Source organism: Siniperca chuatsi, linkage group LG22 (genome assembly GCF_020085105.1).
Source record: "Siniperca chuatsi isolate FFG_IHB_CAS linkage group LG22, ASM2008510v1, whole genome shotgun sequence".
Taxonomy (NCBI): Eukaryota; Metazoa; Chordata; class Actinopteri; order Centrarchiformes; family Sinipercidae; genus Siniperca; species Siniperca chuatsi.
Window position 1 is genome coordinate 6442734 of NC_058063.1, and position 15933 is coordinate 6458666.

Here is a 15933-nt window from a genome sequence, read left to right on the forward strand (position 1 = left end):
TCTCTCTCTACTGTAAATCCATTTCTCTTCCTTCTGCAAGTACAGGATCATTAGGGGGAATAACGCTCAGGATCCAAAAGTGTGTTCAGCAAACACAAAACGGTGTGTCGCTTGTCCAGCGAGTTAAAACTTCCTAGGAAAATAAAAGTTCAACGTTGAAGCGTCTCCTGAAGTGACCAAGGTCACAGTGGAAAGACGACGAGCAGTGTTTTGCGGCAGGCTTTATAGAAGTGATGACGTCATAGCTGTACGCCAGGATTCCCTACGCTGTGGCTAGTGTCTTGTCCAATAGGAATCCAGTGTTTGGATTCAAGCTCAAATTATCACATCTGAATGTGAATTAACAGCGCTGTTTTTTTGTCTGGTCTTAGCCTAGCCTTAATTTTTTCCAACTTGGCTGCTGTCTTTGTCTCCCCACACATGGTGAGGCCCAACACAGATACAAAGATACAAAGATATGGCAAAAAAGACATTTAATGCAGCTGAGGCATTGGAGCGTATTTTTCAAGGTGTGCATTTTAAACAAGGCTTTGAGTAATTATTACTGATTATTACAGTACAATAGTAGTTTTATTTGTTTACTTTCATATGTTATAGTGTGTATACTGATGAGGTGGGCCACTAACAGAGTGGAAGGAAAAGAATAGGAAAGGCTGTCACCACCTGACCAACCACAAATATCCCCGCCGCGACCAGGAAGAATACCCCATTCTGTTGCAAGGTATGCCAGATGCCCTCTGTGTGCAATTGTGGACAGGAACTACAATGATGCCTATCATATTTAGGGATATGCATTGGCAGGGAAAACAATGACAATTCCTGGCCAAAAACATGACTCATAAACACATGAAGCTAGAATCTTCAAACCACTTCTAGCACAATCCAAACAAATGTGTGCAACTTTCTATGTTGAATATATAATTCGCTATTATGGTTTGAAGTGCTGTTTTCAATAAAATAAATAAAAACTCAAGTTCTAGTTTTTTGTATAGAAGTCTTTATTGAGTGACATATATCATTGTCTGAAGTTGTGCTGATTCTGGGAATGATGAAATTTAATGATACTGTAATGATACTGTAAAAATAATATATATAATTTAAAAGGCAAAACACAAAGATATGCAAAAACGGAAAGGTCTTAATGTGGCACAACACTGCTACTAACTAGCAGCAGGGTAAGAATACGCAAAATTCGACCAAACTGCTGAAAGTCTGAACTTTTACTCTCCTGTTTTTTTTCTTTTTATGGGAGCAGTACTCTTGTACTCTGAGAATAGCAATGCCTTTGATGTTTGTGCTCATGGCTGACGTCTTCCTGTGGACTTTATTTTTGACTCATACAGACAATGTCTGTCACCACAGGGGGTTGGTTCTAAATACAGCAGCTACTTACGCCGTGTATGCTGACTGATAGACAATGTTTAGTTAGCTAGCGTTAGCTGTAACATTATTCTCTGTAACATCGCTGATGCCATGTCATCTATGTTTTGTTGTTCACATCCCAAAGTTAATCCAGCCAGCGGTGGGAAAAAAAAAAAAAACTCGAAAGGCATCATGTATCAAGTTATCCCACAACAATCAAGCAGCCATGACAGTGATCTCTCTCTACGACTAATAACATGATCAACATCTTCTTCATAATCATTCAAGGCGTTGTCTGTCAGGAAGATCGTCCATGAGTGTAACAGTGGGTTAGAATAACTTGTGAAGCCTGGCTGTATGTGTGCGGTTTGTGTGTTAACAGAGTCTCTAAACACCATGTAGTGGTCAGAAATTGGAATCAGAATCAGAAATAAATGTAAAAAATGGTTTTGGTCACTGAAAAAACAATATATAAAAGCTGAAAGAAAACAACAACACTGTGGTTAGTGCACTTTGGTTTTGCATTGCTGCTAGAACCATTTAAGGCAATGCAAAGGCAGAGTGCAGTTAACTACATGTTTGGAGTCAAAGGTCAAATCAGCCGTCATGGTTTTTGGGCATAAAAATTACCTCATGAATACATGTACAATTAGTGCAATATCACGTATATACCTATAACCCATTTGGCTGGCCAGTTAAATATTTTAAAGCAATTTTTCTCAGTTTTACCCTTTGCGTAGTTACTGCAGTTAGGCTTTGTAGGTACCTCACTTGCTGCTCCCTCCACAGACACGTTGAGAGAAACATGAGTGAAAAAATATATGAACATTATTGAAAATGTATTTTTTGCCAGTGAGTCCTTCCACCCGACCCACACACAAAAACAAAACAGTAGATTAATATGATAAATCATCAGCTTCCACTCTGAGCTGCAGTTCCAGTTGTTTCCTGAATCTATCTGGTGGCAGCATACACAACATTTGGCTCCAGCTCTCTCTCCGGTGCAGGCCTGCGGTGTCTTTTTGCTTTTGCCTGGAAACTTAGAGCTGCATAGTTCAGGTCATCTGAGCCCAGATTCTGTAAATCAGTCATTTTATTATTCAAAATGTTTGCACTTTAAATTCAAACCAAGAAAAACTGATGTTTTAAATTGACGTTGTTCAAATGACAATAGTATATGGGCCAGATTGGCTCGCATTCGCTCACATTCTGAGTAAGCCAGATACTAGCAAAATCACAAATTTAGCTAGAAAATGCTGTTATTTTTCAAGTTAATGACCTCAACTGTTTGAAGATGTTAGCTGAAATTACAGTTTAAAAGTATGAATTAATGGGGATATTTTTGTTAAAGAGGACTATAATGACTGCCTTTCTGAATTTGCTGTTTGATGCCACCTGCAGCAGCTCAGGACAAAGATCATTAACAGACTGTGTTTAAATGCAACTTTAAAACCACAATATACAGTTTATATAAATAAATTGTGGGTTCACCTTGTTTCTTTCTGGCTGTGGTTCTTCATTCACAGCTAAATGGCAAAAGACAAACGTCTGATTAGTTATTTATTACTGACCATATACTTTGCTTTAGATTTGTACATCATGTTGGTACAATTTACAAGAGGCTGGGTAAAAAATCTAAATCTACTATACCTGTCTGAAGTTTCCTGATTTTAACAGCCAGAACAATGACGATTATAGTGAGGAAAACAGCCAGACCACCCAGGATCACGCTCAGTAGGTTTTTCATTCCATCAGGCTCCTCTACAAGAAATATTATAGAATTACACTCAGTTTTTTAATCTGGTGGCTTTAGACATGGTTAAGATTGAAATGACTGACTCTATGGTAACTTGCACAATGTAACAAATCTTAAGAGAGGAAAGGAGAACCTTACTTTCAGCCTTAAAATCCACTTCATCAGATTCACCATTACCTTTAAACAAAGATGGAGGTTAAATCATTTGACACATATTGGTTTCTTGTTTGTCTTTATGCTGTTTTCATACTACTGTGACAATACATTAGAGATATACCGTAAATATGATGAGAAAAAGAGATCTTTAAAAGAGGTAAGGCTTAACAACAATCTTACCTTGAACATTTAAATATGTTGCACTGGCAATGACTGTATGTTTGTTTATGTAAAATCCACAGAAATACAGTCCAGAGTCAGATAAATCCACTCGCTTGATTTTAAGAAAAACTGTGGAGACGTTGGCGCTCATTGCAAATTTTCCATTTTGAAATCCATCACAGAATGAAGCTTCGCTACCAGACTCGTACATAGAGGAGATACAGCTGGGCTTGGTTCTGTTGATCAGTCTGAACCAGTCTGTCTGAGTTGGATGTTTGGAAATGTTGGAGCACAGCAGTGTGACATCTTCACCTGGCTGGACCTCTACAGTCTGAGACTCAGAAACTGAGACAGAGATCCAGCCTGTAACAAACAGCAGACCACAAGAGATTTACTCCTCAGCTGATAAAGCAACAACAATACCTCTAAATGAGTTCAATACTAACTCATTTGCAAGTTTTAAAAAAGTTTATAAATAAAGGTTATTCTCTTTGTTATCCAGTAACCCGGATAACAAAAAGAATAGAATTGTATTTTCTGCTCAGAATAATTCAGTGCCTGTACTTACTGAGGCTGCAGAGAAGAAAAGCTGTTATTAAGGTGAAGCTCCTCATTGTGCGTAAACCGTGTCATGGCAAGTGCACTTATATCAGGCTTTCATTGGAAAGGGGCGGGTATTGAATAGTTCAAGCAAAGAAGCTCAAACCTTTCACCACCAAATATCTGTACCTGATGCCATTTGAGACAAAACATGCCTCAAAGAATTTCAGATAAGTAATAATTCCTCTGTCTCTCTTACAGTTTTATACAGCCACCATGGAAGGTGTCCTCAACCTTATCTGTAACAGTCTGATACAACAGATCAGATATTCAGACATTCATAAATCACATGCAAGTTTGTTGTTATTCAGCTATATTCAAGTATGCAGTTGAACAAAATGTTGTTCCTCTCCGTGGACAAGGTGCACAGAAAAGCAACACAATAATACAGACAAAACAGTTACCAAATAAGCAAGTCCCTGTGTAATGTAAAAACAAAAACAAATGTACAACTGCACATCATAAATGCATCATTAGATAATAAAATAAAAAAAACGTATGTATTAGCTTAAGACTAACAGGAGCGTGATTACAAACAGCAGCAGCAGTGACATTTCAGTTTCCATACGAAGTGAAGCTGCTACGGTGCTTTCTTGGCATAGCTAATCGGCAGAATAGGTCATTTGCCACTGACTCCCAAAATGACATATATGACCGTTGGAGAGTACCAGCGACAGGCGTACCGGACCTTCGTCGTTATGATTACGTAAATTAAGTTGTGTCACATGACTTGGTTAGGTTTAGAAAAAGATCATGGTTTGGGTTAAAATAAGTGCGTTACATACATAAGTAAAGTTACATAAGTAACGTAAGTAAGTCACGTGACATAATGTAAGTCACGAGACGTTACGTAAGTCACGTAAGTCATTAAAATAAGTCAGCGTTGACTTTTGGTCTCACACAGGACACAAACTGCGGTCTCACAGGTGAAAGTTCTGTGTTTGACCCATCCAACCACCCTGGCCTCCTCCCTACATGGACTTTGCCGCTTTTTGTACTACCTCACCTGACTTCCTCCTTTGCTCCTCTCATAATTACTCTGTGCCACTAGAGGTCGCCGCCTAACAAAAAACATAAATATAGGTCGTTATAAGCTGCTTGCACAGACGATCTATACGGCAGTATTTTTTGGGAGGACGGTCTGGTTCAGAACCCAGAGAGGGGGGGGGGGGGAGGTGTTGACCACATGGATAGAACAAACGCTGTCACTGACAGCACTTAAAGTACCCACAGCTTCTTTTATCAGACCCAGAGGTGTCATTGTGCATGTACACACATTCTGTATGTGCAATCAGGTTATCCTCCAAGATCATTATCTCCTTCTCTAATCAACTGAATGACTGTACTATAAAGGTATTGCATAACCAAAAGTGCAGGGAAAATCACATCTGACTCCTGCGCACCACATATTTCAAGTTGTCGCCTCTAGGAGGCACTACAGATCTCTGTCTACCAAAACATTCTGCTCTAAAAACAGTTTATTTCCCACTGCAATAAGTACTTTGAGCTCCACTTCTTAAATCCATTAATACCTCTGCATTATGCAGTGTGTTACATGGATATGCGAAATGTCTTCCTGCTTGTTAAAACTGTAGTTTGAGTATGTGTTATACACTTTGTATGTTATTACTGAAGTTGTGAACTTAGTTTTCCTAACATGCTGCACCAAAAACTAATTTCGTTAACCTTGGCCTTGTAGTCATTCAATGACCCCTCACTCAAAAATGTATTTTGCTTATTGTTACCTCAGTTAGATGTTTGAGCTTCGCTGTGCAGAATGAAGGCTGTGTCAAACTCTGCTGAAGGGGGACAGTTTCTCTGTGCTCACCTTAAATGTCAGTTAAGACGTGTAAAGTGCGAGCATGGTTTTGTGACATCACAGCTAGTTTGAAAGCCAATCATGGTCCAATATGTAACTTACACAAGTGTTCAGGCACCCAGTGCAAACACTGAAAATTAACTTTTTTAGTGAAGTAGGCAACATCTTGTGTCCAGCAGTTAAACTTTTGAAATGTAAAATATCTGCATATTCATAGTTTTTTTAGTTTTGTTTCACTTTTAGCAAAAATTTAACTATAGGCAATCTTTAAGTTAAGTAATAAAAATATCTGTTTTATGTCACAAAATATTCATAAGAAATAAATAATAAACAAGTATAATAATTGTAATAGAAGCAAATTGAATATTTTATGAAGCCTCATAGCCACTCTATAAAGCCTTCTTACTGTAAAAAACCAACCAAAACATTTAATGGTATTATGGTATTACTGAATTACTAAAGAACGTAAACAATTTCATAATGGAGCTTTTTGATACCACATGACAGAAAATAAAGTTGCATAGCTTTGCTGCTACATTTTTGTTACAGAGTAAATGTCTGCCCTGACAGTGTGGCAAAGTAGAATAACCTGGATTTTACGTGTTCTGTCATTTTCTACTGAGGCCAAGACGGATGTTAAAGTGTCACACAGTTTGACCCTCTTAGCAACCAATCAAATGTAACCACATTTTTAAGCTGAGGTCTGCTCTTTCTCATCGCTCAGTTCTTGAGACCTCTGAGATGATGCACCTGTATATGATCCTCTGTGGAGTATGTAAGTGCCTTACTATTAGATATATTCAGTGTATGATTTTAATTAATGCTTAAAATTGAATGTCAGCTTATGTTTCTATAATATCATGTCTTTTTGATATCTACAGTAGTTCGTCTGTCTGCAGTGATTCAGTCGGCAGCAGTCAAACAGGACACTGGGGTTATATCCGCCACTGTTGGGGACAATGTGACTTTACATTGCTTCTATGACAGCCAAGTGGCGATGCACTTCTCCTGGTACCAACAAACCTTAGGAGGTGGACCTGAGCTTGTGTCAAGTATTTACAAATATGATAAATTATCCAAAGTCTTCCACTGGATGGAGAAGAACCCTCGTTTCTCTGTGCAAAGGAAGGAAGGGATGAATCATCTACACATCTCTGACGTCCACCTCTCCGATTCAGCTACATACTTCTGTGGAAGCTCACACTCCAACATAGTGGAATTTGGAGAGGGAGTCTTTCTAAGTGTCAAAGGTATTGTGCTTTTATTTTTCATTGTCTTTCACTGTAGATTGTAGAGATTAGCATTTCAAATAATCTGATTTAAGTTTTTTTGTTTTTAAATCACGTGAAGTATTAGCAAAATTGCCGTGTTCATTTGCTTGGACGTTAGATCAAAATTATAGTGTTTAAATAAGTAAATATGCACCAGAGATTATAACGCTTAGTTTTAGGCATATACCTTTCATAAGGCTTATCGTTTTCAGTTATATTTTCACAGACAAATTATTGAAAAAAAGGCTAATACTCAAATTAAATACATAGAAATAATGCGATTTAATACAAAGAAAAATGTAAGACCCTAAATATATTATTTTTCCAAAACTGAAATATAAGAAAAGCCATTTAAAAAAAAAAAGAAAAAAAAAGGCTACAACCGATTCTCTGACCATTTTCTCTGTGGATTGTAGAAGCCAACCTCAAGAAAATAGTCCAGGGGCCAGCATCTGAGACCATCCAGCCAGGAGGCTCTGTGACTTTCAACTGTACAGTAAACACTGGGACCTGTGATGAAGGACACAGTGTTTACTGGTTCAGACATGGATTCCGCCAAGCAGTGCTTATTACACTCGGAGATGGGTGTAAACCCGTCTCTACACCAGGGCCTCCTGCACAGAACTGTGTCTACCATCTGCAAAAGACGAACCTGAGCTCCTCTGATGCTGGAACCTACTACTGTGCTGTTGCCTCCTGTGGGGAGATACTGTTCGGTAATGGAAGCAAGCTGCTCATCGAAGATGATGTTGAAGACCAAATGGCACAGATGAGAATCTTAATCTGGCTCGCCATAGTTAGAACTGGGCTTCTCTTGTCCTTTATAACTATTTGTCTCTTGTTTTACAACAATAAGTGCTGGTGAAGTCCTTAATGCAGAGTTTGGCTCTCTTGTTCACTTAGTTAAGAATATATTTTACAGTTAAATGATATGTTATCACAAATGACACAGAATGAATACCAATGTTAGACATAATTTTGTTGTTTGGCTGTATTACACTTTTCTTCATTAAAGCAACTTTGACAAAGCTGTTGTCTCCTCGCACAGTGTCATTATTTAGTAATAGGATTCATAACATCTGTTATTATTGCTCACAAGCTGTGTGCGGTTAAACACAAAGAAACACACTGTGTTGTGGAGCATCAATTAACTTCTGCTTCTAAATATATAGCTAGATCACAAAAATAGGTTCCTGTGATCCTCTGAAAGTCGTGCGACAAATTGAAGACATCCTGCTTGAAACCACCTACAAACAACCAAACCAAACTTACTTACAAAAGTATAGAAAGTTCTCTTCTTTTACGGACGACCACAAGATTGCTTTAAAAAGACTGTTACACCGAGACTGAAAGGTGTCTGAAAGGCCTGTTTTATGTGACAGGTGTGAAAAAAAAGCACAGAAACACTTTACTGTACTATACAAATATCTTTTTTATGGTAATAAAGATGATTAAGTATTCTTAAGAGGCAGATCCCAGATAATAAGAAACTAATCATTAAATGTTGCCTCATTAGCATAGTAACAATATCATTCAAGATTGGGTTTTTGGATATTAATTAATGTTCTCTCCTTGCAAGGAAGGAGAGAACCATGACGTGTTACATTTATTTTTATTTAATTATCCAGGAAATGTAGATGGGCTAGACATTTTCAGCAGTCTATTTAAAAAAAAAAAAAAAAAAAAAAAAAAAAAAAGTTTAGTTTTTGGTAATGACAAATTTTAAACAAATGCAAATGAATGTGATAAAAAAATATCAGGCGTTTGGAGATGGCAGTAAAATAAACAAATATGTGCCAGTCCAGGCAGGGTTAAACTGACGGTTTTCACATGTGACTGTCAATAGCCAGATGTTTTGAAAAGCTACTGAGCGTGGTCGGAACTCACATGAGAAAACGTTGATTTGTGAAAGATATGATTGGCGGTGTCGCTACATCCGTAAACATCCTGCCTGATCGGTGCTGCGCTGTCATAGTCAGCCACCATGCCCGTACGACCTCTGCAGGCTCTGGTGTGCTTTCCTCTCCTTGTGTGTCCTCTGTTTGTCTCGAGATGTATGTGTGTGTATGTATGTGTGTGTGTGTGTGTGTGTGTGTGTGTGTGTGTGTGTGTGTGTGTGTGTGTCTTCTGGTCTGACGCCCATTACTCATCAGTCTCCACAGCATAAATACCTGGCTCTTCCACATGTCTCCCCACACTTGTACGACATCTACGTAACGGCTCCCTTCTTGACTAAGTGACTTACTATTGTAGTTCTTCCTAGTTGTCTCATTTTTGTGACTTTGGTTTGCTTCTGCCTCAGAACAACTCGTCGCCGGTGATCGCAGTCACGGTCTCCTCCCGGATCTCTGCCAACCTGTTTGCCTGTCTCATCTGCCACGCTATCCCTGCCAGCTACACCGCACGTGCCCCTACCACGCGGATCCGGTCTACTCCACTCTACGGATCCACTGCCGGGCCTACACGAGCCAGGCCGGAACACACCTCCCCAGCCTCCATTCCTGGATCTTCGCAGTCAGCCCGGGATCGGACTTACCGCCTCCTCTGGGGCTACAGAAGACGCCGCCGGTTCTACCACTCTGGAGAAGTGCTATCTCCAGTCATCTCCTACTGTTAAAATAAATACTGACTTACCACTAAACAATCTCATTGTGTTCTGCATTTTTGGGTTCTCGGATCGTGCATTACGACATGCGCATGTGGAACTCTCAACAGAGATGAGAAGGAAGCGAGATGGCTCACTCGTTAGCTACTTCCATACACTATATATGTAGGTTACTTATTTTGTCATATATCAGGTTGCTTCTGGGCTGGATGTGGCCCGCGGGACGCCACTTGAATAGGCCTGCAGCGACTATCCAGACCAGCTGTTCTTTAAAGTAAAGTAGTATTCTTCTCCGGACATGCAGATTCACAAGTGAGAATATACAGTAACCCAAATATGTAAGCACAATGTCTGTTTTAGTTCAAATTTTTGTTTCTTCAAAAACTGAAAGCCACCACATTTACTGTGTATATGCAGTTTTATTTGGAATTACAATGATTCACACAATCAGCACATTTACAGTTATAAGTAGCACTGCAGTAAAGTGCAATAAAATAACTAAAAATGAAGGTCGCAGGTTGTCTTTAGTTTTATTGATGAATAACTAAAACTCAGTATTCTACATACTAAATATTAATTTAGTTCAATTTGGCTGTGTTTACATCCAACACTGATGTCACTACTGCTAAATCTGTGATGGATATATTGGTTTGTTTAAGCCTTTGCATGAGTTTAGCTCTGTAATAATCCTACAAAGAATATTTTTTTCTGTAATTGTCTCACCACTAATGAAGCTCAGCGTAAGTTCAATCAGGAAGGCTAGTATTCATGCCTCATTCATTCACATCTCTCTCTCTCTGTCTCCTCTGTGTCTCTCTCTTCCCTCTTCTCCAATCAGCTGATATGGGCGTATACTCTTTCAGTAACCAACCAGATTTTGCCTCGATCTCCTTCAAGCCAATCATGTTGCTGCTGTCGAACTTAAATATGTCTCCTCTCTGCTCGCTGTCAGCTGCTGTGCGGAATCGTTGTGACTCACCTCCAGTTCCTCACATCATCAAGCTCGTCAGAAGTCCACTCCTCATCACATCAGATCTTCAACCATCGTTTCACCACCTCCACCAAGGCCTGGACTCCATCAGGGGGGAATCCTGTACTATTCACGGCTTTACTACCCCCACGAGGATGTCACAATGGAGTCTAATTGCCAAAGACTCTTCACATTTTTCATCTTTATAGTGTACATGTCAATACATTTCACTCATAATGAAGTCTCTCCTTATTTAATTAAATTCAACCAACCCAGTTATGATTGTGTATCACAATGATTCTGCTTTACTCCATCATGTTGTTCCCCGTGTTGTTGTCAGACTGGACTACATGCTGAGACCATTATTATTGACAAACTACAGTCATTCGCACCAACAGGCTTTTATTCCGCATATACTGAACAAAACCATATGTGTATGGTCATGCAAGACTAGGCTTGTCTTGGTCTTGTTTATTTTTAATTTGCAATTTTTAATTATCTAAAAATGTAACTTTTAAAAGACAAATGAAAGTACAATACTGAGAAGGTAATCAATTGGTTATATTAATAAACAAGGTTAAACAATAAAGGTGAACGCAGCAATTTAAGAATTTCATTTAATTTAAAAATACCAAGGTGAGTCATTAGCGTTGTACGCATTTGAATTATTTCTTTTGTAAATTATTTCAACTCATGATAAAGTTGCTGTGTGTAAAATGATCATACACAATGGGAGTAATGATTTAGAAAATATTTTAAAACTCAAAAATACAAAATAATCTCTTTCTAACCTCTATTTTATTGAACAAGTCACTTTTGAAAACATAATATCAGACCACATTGCCAGAAGCCATCATATTGTTTCAGTTGGAAAGCTGGAAGCAAATAACAATAATAGCAAAGTGATTGCTGCCACCCTGGAATCTTTATTTACAAGTCTGTCAGTCCTGTTGACAGAACCTGACATCAGAATAAACTACAGTGTCTTGACTGTTTTTCAGCGGAGCTGGTCTGCAGGAGGAGCCTCTGGGAGCTGAACACACTGCTGCATAGACAACTGCATCGCCAGTCTGAAAGTCATGAAAATGCAAATATTTAGTTCTTGTTCCGAACATTTGGACAGACTATGCAGGAGCTCCTGCATAGACCTTATTAAGTTAGCATGTGGTACTGGGTGCTTGTGACAGAGAAATGCTTTATATTAAACTACATTAGAACGTTTAAAGGTATAGAACTGAAATTGTAATCAAAAACAAACCAAACAGGGCAATAAAAGCTAAAAGAAACAAATGAATTACCTGACTGCCTTCAAAAGATCCATCGCTGGATCTGGATGCTGCTGAAAACAAAGATAACTACTGTCAATGCTAGTAACGGCATAAAATAATTTTTATTTAATTATTTAATTTTAATTCAGATATTCAATATAATACATAGTTATACATACGTGTGGGATTTTTCTGGTGTTTTTTGCAAAGCGTCCATACAAGTAGAAGTGTCACCATCCCAAGAACGGTGTTTGACAGCATCAGCGCGATGACAGTTGGACTCAGATCAACTGATTTGGTGAAGGCAATGTCTCCTTAAAACATATGCCAATGGACAAACAGTATTTAATTTAGATTTTGAAAACAAACTTTTTCATACTCTCTTGTAAATGACCACAAACATTTACTACATAAATCTTACTTACTTACAGGAGAATAAAACTTATTGATACAGCAGATTTTCTTGGACTGAAATCTTCCACTTATACTTTTACTGTCTTACTGTGAATATTAATCCTGGTCCCATTTCCAAACAGTATCTGTCCACATGAAGTCACAACACAGCAGTAGTTTCCAGCATCATCAGAGCTGAGGTTCCTCATGAGAAGGTTGTACACACAGGTAGGTTCTCCGCTCTCAGTCCTCTGGCAGATGCCGTTCTTACTTCCAGAGGAGTAAATCATTTCTGGAGCAGAATGATCCGAGTTCTTCAGCCAAAAGACACCAGTGTGTTCTGCTGCACAGTGGCCAGTGTGAACAGAACAGCTGAGAGTCACGGAGTCTCCTGGCTGGACTGACTGAGACTCTGGCTGCTGGGCGACAGAGTCACTGATCATCTTTGCACCTTGGGAAGAAAATCAAAGAAGAATAATCATTAGCATTATGCTCACATCCAGCTCAAATTACATAAATATCATTAAGAATGCATGAATAATTAACTACAGAGAATACATACCTTTTATCATCAAAAAGGTTCCTTGTCCAAACTGAATGTTGTCTAAGTTCATCACTCCACAGTAGTATGTGCCAGTGTCTTCCCACATTGTTGCAGATATGGTCAGATGACTGCTGATGCTGTCAGATATTACTGAATAATGGTGAGATTGATCTTTAAATGTTGTCAGATTATATAAAGTATCTGTAGAGGCCACCAGTTGTAGTCTCCTGCCAGTGTTTAGTTTGTACCATACCCTAGTTCTTACAGCGCTATGAATGTGACATGTAATAGTAACTGTGTGTCCTAGCTCCACTGCTTGGAAAGGAGCAGCCTGAGAGATGTCACTTAACAGTACTTCACCTGAAAGAAACCGAAAAAAACAAGGAGCCTAAATAATACAATCACCTTGATGTGTGTAAATCGGCATAAAAAGATCTCACAAGTGGATTTTTTTGTTACTTACACACAGACAAGAGCAGGGAAATACTCAGAAGACACACCATCATCTTCTTTGCTTGTATCCCCATCTTCTACACAGCAGGTCTGACTTGCTAAAGTGACAGCAGTCTCAGATTCAACATGCAGGACCAACTGGTGCGGAAGCATGTCAAATCTGTCAGGTATCTGATTGGTTCATCTGTTTTTTAACTAGCCTCACCTGATTGGCTGCTTGGTAAATCAAATCAAAATCATTTTGCTCACAATGGATCAAAAAAACCAACAAGTCTTCACAGTTAACATAGCTCTAGCAGAAGTTTTTTTTACATCAGCTGAGGATCATCATGTGTTTCTTACTGCCTCATATGATTACGTTTGCCTTCATGTTTCCATGTCCTATACACCTGACATGTGACCTGACCACTCTGCCAAAGAAAAACCAAACCAAATATAAGTGACAAAATTTGGAAATACAAGAAATTAAAATAACAAAATTATTTATTCTCAGTTCACTAAAACTGAAGTCAACTTAAGCAAACTCCAAATAAAACTCCAAAAACTGAAGGCAGATTGCTGAAGTAACAGAAAATCTAAACAAATCTCTGATCTGTGATGTGGTGTTGGTGTTTCCTTAGGTGCCAATGTCTTTATTTAACAGTTTTTTTTACTCTTCTTACTTAGTGTTGCTGCTGTGTTACTGTCGTCCTGGTAGTTCACATCAAGATGACCAGATGATTCTCAGCAGCATTGGCAATTAAATTATAGATAGTTTAACTAGCTGAAAAGTGGCAGCCTCTGTCGACCTCTTCACCTCCATTTAACACTAGATGCTACAGAAAGTCCTCTGGACCCCTTTATGGCAGAAAACTTTGAAAAGTCAACTGTCACAGTACCACACACTTCAATTCCTTTGATTTAAGTTTCAGTTCATATGGAAGGTATGCTGACTGTTGTCAAAAGCGAGTTCAGCTGTTTTCTTCTTGCCCCTATAATGTGTAACAGGAAGGGGTGGAGGTGGGAAGGACCCACATCCTTTTCATACTGACATTTTTGTAAAAACGCACTTGCCCATTGTCTTTTGTAAACTTGAAAGGTCTGTTTCTGTTAGAGGTCTGCACAGATCCAAACAGACGCAAGGATAATTCAATTCAATGACAGTCGGCCCGAACATACACTGATAAAGAGAGAACACCAACACTGGCAACAGCATGATGAGCTATTAATTAACAAGCAGAAATAATGTCCTAAGAATTAATACGTAGTCATAGAAACTAGTTAGTTAGTTTTATGCTTCAAAAACTAATTTATAGGAATAATTAATAATAAATAAATAATTATTATTTTAAAAATCAGTCTAATTTTAGCATTCTGCACCAACAATAAAACATTCTCTAGCCTGAGCGACAGATAGAAGATAATAATTTTCTAACCATCTTTTGTGAATCAAATCCCTAAAAGTAATTGTCGTTTAATAGAATACATTTTTTACATAGGCTTCTGATTTTCAAAAATATTTTTTCCTGCTGTGATTATGATGTACCAAGTTATATGTCTATTACCTGGATCCACTCGAGTATTAGACATACTGACATACAGACCTGAGACCCGTGATAGACCCAGATCCAAACAGAGTGTAATTTGTCGCGGTTTTTCAAAACCGAGTGGCATGATGGCATTCCTTATTATTTTGTCCTGGAACGAAGATACTTTAAAGGGTTATTGGTCTGACCAGCAGCCCAAAGATGTAGCATGTAGATCAAATGTAGCAGATACTCTCTCCTATTGTTTTTCTGCAGGACAATTTCATCAAGAAAGGGGGACTCTTGACTACCAGATGCATAAACCTCTGGAACAAAGACAGACCTCAACATACAATAAGCCAAAACGCTGACCAGTTAACTTGCAAATTAATTATGGGACCTAGACCCTCTTAAGAGCTGAGGAGTCCAACATAGAGACATAAATTTAGCCCTTAGTTGGATCAGTGAACACTCCACTGATTTAATGTGAACAGAAGTGCAGCTGCTTACAACGCGTCATGCTGTATATCTACATGACCAAGACGACCCTTTCGCATTTGTGGAAGCACTCACTGTTGAGATTAAACTAATGGGACATGACCTTTGTTGCATGTCACACATCTCTCTGCAGTAGTGGCTGAGATTTCCTGACTAAAAGCAGCATGTCAGCAGCATAGCAGCAGAAGCTTCAGTCCTCCTTCAGAGGAAGATGCGTTCAGGCACAGTATTGAGCGTCGGTCACCTGTGTTTTGGCAGCACTCAGAGCCAAATAAACAATGAAAGCTTATACTTGTGCTTTGGGTTGCAGTTACGTGCATGAAGCGTGAACAAAATGTGACCCGTCACGCGGCCTGTGTAGACGACTGACAAACACGGCTGAAACGCCTCCTGTGAAGACAAGACGTTAGTCCCCAGCACAGGGTATATCACTTCCCACAATGCACCTGAATACTTTTTATTAGACCCTCCATGTCTGGTAAACGCCCACTTTTTCAAACACCATATGTAAAGTAGTCTTCAAAACGCTAGAAAACCTAGATGACATCATCAGGGTTATTTTCTCAGACTT

General features: G+C 38.7%; 3 protein-coding genes across 4 annotated transcripts; 1 reads left to right on the forward strand and 2 right to left on the reverse strand.

The window, feature by feature from the left end:
• Positions 1-989: 989 nt before the first annotated feature.
• LOC122869820 lies at positions 990-4050 on the reverse strand. The gene is made up of 6 exons (XM_044183149.1): positions 4005-4050; positions 3455-3799; positions 3257-3295; positions 3013-3123; positions 2854-2888; positions 990-2439 (listed from the first exon to the last, which is right to left on the reverse strand). Exons 1-6 carry the CDS (start codon positions 4048-4050, stop codon positions 2317-2319), a joined length of 699 nt encoding a protein of 232 aa, XP_044039084.1. The 3' UTR covers positions 990-2316.
• Positions 4051-6521: 2471 nt separating this feature from the next.
• On the forward strand, positions 6522-8733 carry LOC122869835 (V-set and immunoglobulin domain-containing protein 2-like). Its single transcript, XM_044183174.1, has 3 exons — positions 6522-6630; positions 6737-7105; positions 7543-8733. Exons 1-3 carry the CDS (start codon positions 6597-6599, stop codon positions 7989-7991), a joined length of 852 nt encoding a protein of 283 aa, XP_044039109.1. The 5' UTR covers positions 6522-6596; the 3' UTR covers positions 7992-8733.
• A 2747-nt stretch (positions 8734-11480) lies between these two features.
• Positions 11481-14068, reverse strand: LOC122869836 (signal-regulatory protein beta-2-like). 2 transcript variants are annotated; one of them, XM_044183175.1, is made up of 7 exons: positions 14022-14068; positions 13370-13457; positions 12925-13266; positions 12472-12813; positions 12149-12283; positions 12000-12040; positions 11481-11771 (listed from the first exon to the last, which is right to left on the reverse strand). In XM_044183175.1, the coding sequence occupies exons 2-7, from the start codon at positions 13431-13433 to the stop codon at positions 11643-11645; spliced, it is 1053 nt and encodes a 350-aa protein (XP_044039110.1). In that variant the 5' UTR covers positions 13434-13457; positions 14022-14068; the 3' UTR covers positions 11481-11642. The 2 variants fall into 2 exon arrangements, with proteins under 2 accessions (XP_044039110.1, XP_044039111.1); XM_044183176.1 differs by lacking the exon at positions 14022-14068 and having other exon boundaries at positions 12925-13294; positions 13370-13453.
• Positions 14069-15933: the final 1865 nt, after the last annotated feature.